This window comes from Macaca nemestrina, chromosome 18 (genome assembly GCF_043159975.1).
Source record: "Macaca nemestrina isolate mMacNem1 chromosome 18, mMacNem.hap1, whole genome shotgun sequence".
NCBI lineage: Eukaryota > Metazoa > Chordata > Mammalia > Primates > Cercopithecidae > Macaca > Macaca nemestrina.
This window is the reverse complement of record NC_092142.1, coordinates 87,021,317-87,027,316: the sequence shown is the minus strand read 5'-3', so window position 1 is coordinate 87,027,316 and position 6,000 is coordinate 87,021,317. Positions and strand designations below refer to the sequence as shown.

The 6,000-nt window shown below is 49.7% G+C and overlaps 1 protein-coding gene across 22 annotated transcripts in view; it reads right to left on the bottom strand.

The window, feature by feature from the left end:
- Positions 1-3,988: 3,988 nt before the first annotated feature.
- Positions 3,989-6,000, bottom strand: part of BAN (BTG3 associated nuclear protein) — a 127,193-nt gene continuing 125,181 nt past the window's right edge. For 6 of the 22 annotated variants that reach the window (XM_071085090.1, XM_071085084.1, XM_071085085.1 and 3 more), the window contains one exon: positions 4,014-4,707. In XM_071085090.1, the coding sequence (XP_070941191.1) occupies positions 4,636-4,707 (72 nt within the window). In that variant the 3' untranslated portion in view covers positions 4,014-4,635. Of the gene's footprint in view, positions 4,708-6,000 lie in introns of all 22 variants that reach the window. The other 16 variants (XM_071085082.1, XM_071085075.1, XM_071085091.1 and 13 more) reach the window with 8 other exon arrangements.

Sequence of the window (6,000 nt, the reverse complement as noted above, 5' to 3'; positions counted from 1 at the left end):
TATTCCTGGTTTGCTAAAGGTTCTCTTAACCCATTTCTGCCTGAGGTCGCCTACTGCTTGGCAATGAGCTCGAGCAGTAGGATATAAAGAACTCCCACATGCTTGGCGTTCCAACAATGGAACACTAGGCATAGTTCATCATGAATGGGTGTTGAAGTTTACAAATTACTTTTTAAGATAACCATATAGTTTACCTCTTTTGTTAGCGTGATGTAATACATTGACCTTTAAAATAGTATACCAACTTTGCATTCCTGGACCTAACTTGATCATGATAGATCATCAATGTCACTGGATCAGGGTTATTCATATTTTGTTTAGGGTTGCTTAGGATGTTCAAGAGAGACACTGGCCTGGAGTTTCTTTTTTTCTTTGAAACATCCTTGTCGGATTTTGGTGTCAGGGTTATGTTGCCTCATAAAACAAGATGAGAAATGAGAGTCTCGTGTTTTTTGTTTTTTTCGTAACAGTGAGATGCTGAGCCTGGAGTTTTTCTTTGTGGCAAGATATAGGTAAGATTTCCGAAAGACAGGAGCTAGTAAGATGTTCCGTTTCTTCTTATAGCAGTTTTTTCCCCAGTAATTTGTCAATTGCATCTAACGTTTCCAACTGACTTTTGAGACAGTCTCAAGTTTTTATGTGTGAAGGGTTCGTAGATTCTGACATTGTAATTTGTCCCTGCTCTCTTTTCTCTGACTAGTGTACCAGGGCTTTCTCAAGTGTACCAGTCTTCTCAAAGAATCCTATTTGGTTTTGTTGGTTGTATCTACCCTACATTTTGTGCCTCATTTCATTAATTTTTCCTTGTCTTTAAGCTTTTCTCTAACACAACTGTCGATATTCCCCGAGTTTTGACCAACTTGCATTTGTTATTCAATTACAAATACTTTCACATGTCCAGTTTTCTTTCTTATCTGACCTAGGGGTTACATAAATGTTTGTTATTTAATTCCCAAACATTCAGGGATTTTCTACTTTTCTTCTCATTAATTTTTGCCTTAATTCAATTTGGTCACAAAACACAGTCTGCAAGCTGCCATCCTGTGGTGTTGAGGTGGATTCACATTCTAGTGGGTGGCAATTTGGAGAAGAGCGTGTTCCCTGAGGTTGTTGGGTGTGACATTCCTCACACGTGGCTTGGATCAAGGTGTCCATCACCTTGCTGCAGTACCTTGCATCTCTACAAACATTTTCTATGCCTTGTTTCTGAAGTGTTTGTCATAGTGAATTCCAGGACTTAAAATTGCACGATCCTTGCTGGGCATAGTGGCGCACGCCTGTAATCCCAGCTACTCAGAAGGCTGAGGTGGGAGAATCACCTAAACCCAGGAGGCAGAGGCTGCAGTGAGCTGAGATCGCACCACTGCACTCCAGCCTGGGCAACAAGTGCAAAACTCTGTCTCAAAACAAACAAACAAACAAACAAAAAACACAAGGCCGTGCGTGGTGGCTCACGCCTGTAATCCCAGCACTTTGGGAGGCCAAGGCAGGTGGATCACGAGGTCAAGAGATTGAGACCATCCTGGCCAACATGGTGAAACCCCATCTCTACTAAAAATACACAAATTAGCTGGGCGTGGTGGCGTGTGCCTGTAATTCCAGCTACTCGGGAGGCTGAGGTGGGAGAATCACTTGAACCCGGGAGGCAGAGGTTGCAGTGAGCCAAGATCTACCACTGCACTCCAGCCTGGGAGACAAGAGTGAAACTCCATCTCTAAATAAATAAATAAATAAATAAATAAATTGCACAGTCCTTCCAGCCTTTTTCTGCAGGGCAATACAGGGGCTTTAAAACAATTCACCTCCCTTCGTCCATGGCCCAAGTTACACAGTAATGTTTTCCAGTATTTTGTTTTTAAAGTTTCAATGAAACAATTTATGTATGTATTCTCTTTGTCCACCGCTCCATCTTACTCCAGGCACCTCCCCTGGATTCATATTCCTGCTCTTGAAGAATATTCCTAACAATTCCCTGTAAAGAAGGTGCCATCAGAAATGATTTTTTTTTTTTTTTTTGGACAGGGTCTTGTCCTATCACCCAGGCTGGAGTACAGTGGCATAATCATAGCTCACTTCAGCTCAACCTCTTGGGCTCAAGCAACACTATCGCTTCAGGAACTCAAGTAGCTGGGACCACAGGTGCGTGCCACCACACCCAGCTCATTGTTTTTGTATTTTTTTTGTAGAGATGGGGTCTCACTATATTGCCCAGTCTGGTCTCTTAACTCCTGGGCTCAAGCAATCCTCCCATCTCAGCCTCCCAAAGCGCTGGGCTTATAGGCATGAGCCACCACACCCGGCCTCAATTTTTGTTTATAAATTTTTGTTTACATACCACCTAATTCTTTATTTTTGTAATTTTGAGAAAATTTATATGCCAACAAATTCACCCTTTTAAGTGAAGGATTCAGTGACTTTCAGTGTAGAGTTGTGCACATGTCACCACTAATTCCACAATATTCTAATCACCCAAAAAGAAACCCCCTGCCCATTCGCAGTCACTTCCAATCCTGCCTCACCCCAGTCCCTAGCAACCACAAATTGGTCTCTCTGCAATTGTCTTTTTTGGACATTTCATATCAATGGAATCAAACAGTAAGTGGTCCTCTGCACATCTTCATTCAGCACAGCTCCTCCGAGTGCTGGCCGGGCTGCGGCACGCATCCGTGCTCCATTCCTTCACGTGGCTGGATTGACGTCCCATTCTTTGGAGACTCTGCTCAGCACACCTCTGTGTTCTTTTCACGTGGCTGGATGACGTCCCATTCTTCGGACAGTCGGCTTTGTTTCTCCCTTCCATCTGCTGATGGAAACCCAGGTTGCGTCTACCCTGTGGCTGGTATGAGCCGTGCTGCTAGGCACATCTAAGCATAGGCGCACGTGTGAGCAGCTGTCTTGAGGGCTCCAGGGTGGATCCTATGAGTGGAACTGCTGAGTCAGCTGGTAGCATGTCACCAGCATCTTGAACAACAGGTTCACTGAAGACCCAGCCCCAGACCGAGAGCTCTCTCCTCTGCGCCAGTGGCTCCCCCTCCACTCAGCACCCAGTGGGTGCCCACGCCTGCTGCCTTGCTTTCATCCCATCACAGGCATCTGTCCTTTCTCTCTGGCTGCTGTCAAAATGATCTTTGCCTGTGATACTTGCACGTGTCGAAGCAGAGACTGATGTTCGTTTTTCCTACTTGGGGTTCTGTTCTACTTCCTGAATCCTTGAAATGCATCTTCCTTCTGTTTTCTACATTCTCTCCTTCTGGGATTCCAGTCAGATGCGTGTGGATTTGACATTCTATACCCCGCCTCCCAGCTGGTCCCTTCTGCCTCCTGGAGAGCGGCCGTGCTCCGGTGACCTCCCGGGAGGCCTCGGCCCGGTTCCTTGTGGCGGCCATCTTCGGAGGCGGCCCCCCAGCGATAGAGACACAGAACCCAAGAGCGCAGCCCCCCTTTCGAGGGCAGCTCATCCTAGACCCTCACCCCCAAGGGGACCCAGTCCAGGCTCCCGACGGGGTGGGGCAGGCTGGAGCCACCACCGTCTGGATGGCAACGCGGAACTCCTCCCAGAGAACGCACAGAGAAGCCCTGCTCTAAGTCGGCGAACCTGGCTCCACGCAGGCCCTTCCCAAGCCCCTGACGCAACTGCTGCAACGGTGTGGGTGAAGCAGGCCAGGCCTGGCTGGTCACCAGAGATTCAAACTGCCTCTAGCACTTCTATTTGCAGGTATTTTCTCTGCCTTAAAAAAATTTGTAAGTAGTAGGGTCTGCCCCTGTGGCTGCAACTTTCTCTAAGGACCCCAGGACTGTGCCTTCTGGAGCTGGCAGCGCTCTGTGGTTTACGAGAACAAGACGTTCCGTAGCTGTGTCCTAAACCACGTTTCCTCTCGACAGCCACGACACGGAAACAGAACTCAGGCTGTCCCGGGGCGCCCACACCTACTGTCTGCACAGTGGAGAGGGTAGCAGCGTGGCCTGAAGCCCAGCAAGCCCAGCCCCCCAGGAACAGGCACTCTGGCGAACCGTCTCGCAGGAGGAAGAGCGTAAGGCTGTTGTGGTCATAAATACATTTTATTTAATTAGAAATGCATAATTACAGTGTTTGAGAGCATTTCCCCTAGAAAAGTAGGTCAGCAATACCCCCATCGGAACCGAGAGCTGGCTTTGCAAACACCTGCCTCATGACACTGAACAGAGCACACAGCAAAGGGCTCCTGTCTCATGACAGTGGACAGAGCACACAGCAAAGGGCTCCTGCTACTCCCCTGGGATTTTTTTTTTTCAAATTTTCTTTTTTGTTATAAACACCATAGCAAATTAAAAAAAGCTGTTTAAACAGAAAAATATCATAGTTCTTGATTTCCCGCGCATACGCGACGCTCTCCGCACTGTGCCTCCCCTGCGTCCTCCGACACCAACAGCATGACTCAAACGAAAGGTCTCCGGCTGGGGGCGGCGGCGACTGCTCTTTCAGTTGATAGGGCGCTCTTCCCCGCGGAGGCAGCAGCCTTCAGACGCACTTCAGCAGAACCCGTGCAGCCGCTGCCTGTGCTGAGGCCGAGAGAGCAGGGCGCATGGGGGCCGGGCCATGGGCGGAGCCAGCGAGGGGCTCCTGGTGCCGGGCGCTCCTCGTACCGCGGGCACCGCTCACTGGATCTGGATGGCCCCGTGCTCGAGCTGCATCTCCGGCTGTAGCGTGGGCTGCAGGGCCTCAGCCGTCTGCAAAAGGGAGAAAGGAGGAACTTTCTAGAAAAATACCCAGCACTGCATGGCCAGGGGGTGTCATGAACAGCCAGCAACATTCAGGCAGAATCAGAAAGAGCACACAGGAGCGCGAAGGAGCCCTGACGGCCCCAAGGCTCACCCGACTTGGTACAGAACGCCTCTCCCCCAGCGGAAGGACGTGCCCACAGGGCAGCTCCGGCCCATCCAGGCCCCGGCCCGCCCCCCACATGGCCTCGGCCACCCCGGCCGGCGCAGCAGCTGCTCCTGCCTCTCCACCCGGAACCCGCCGCCTCACTGGGAAGTAACCCGAAAGTAGAGAACATCCTGGCCCTCCCTATTTCCCTGAAGCTGCAGGGACCATTTTGCCTTCCTATAAACACTGTCCCAATGTTTCAACAAAGGATTTTCGGGGCAGCTATGTTTCTTCCCTCAAAGTTAAATATGAGGTCTGGTCAATGAGTTACAAATATTAAAAGGACTTAAGTACACAATCACAGCTTTATCTTAAAATGAGTTAAAGGCGGTTGGGTGCGGTGGCTCATGCCTATAATCCCAGGACTTTGGGAGGCTGAGGCGGGTGAATCACTTGAGGTCAGGAGTTCAAGACTAGCCTGGCCAATACAGTTAAACCTCGTCTCTACAATAAATACAAAAATTAGCCAGGTGTGGTGGTGCACACCTGTAGTCCCAGCTGCTAGGGAAGCTGAGGCAGGAGAATCGCTTGAACCCAAGAGGCAGAGGCTGCAATGAGTCGAGATTGCACCACTGCAATCCAGCCTGGGCAACACAGCCAGACTCCGTCTCAAAAATAAATAAATAAATAAAAGTAAAGGAAAAATATATAATCTTGGAATAAGTCACTCATCCTCCAGCTCAGCCACACGGAACATGCCCCAAGTGGAGGAGCCCACTCTAGGGCTTCCGTGCACACACTCCCAGAAGCTTCAGCTGGAGGGCACACAAAGGAAGAGCCAGGAGAAGCCACGAGCCCACGGCCAACCCCACGAGAGGAAGACACCTGGTGACTTCTACTATAGTTAAGGTCCTGCTTCATTTTTTAGAGATAGGGTCTTGCTATGTTGCCCAGGCTGGAGTGCAGTGGTGCAAACACAGCTCACAGCTGCCTCGACCTCATGGGCCCAAGTGATCCTCCCACCTCAGCCTCCCAAGTAGCTGGGACCACCAGTGCGCACCACCACACCTGGCTAAATTTTTTTGAGATGGAGTCTCACTCTGTCACCCAGGCTGGAGTACAGTGGTGCAATCTTGGCTCATTGCAACCTCTGC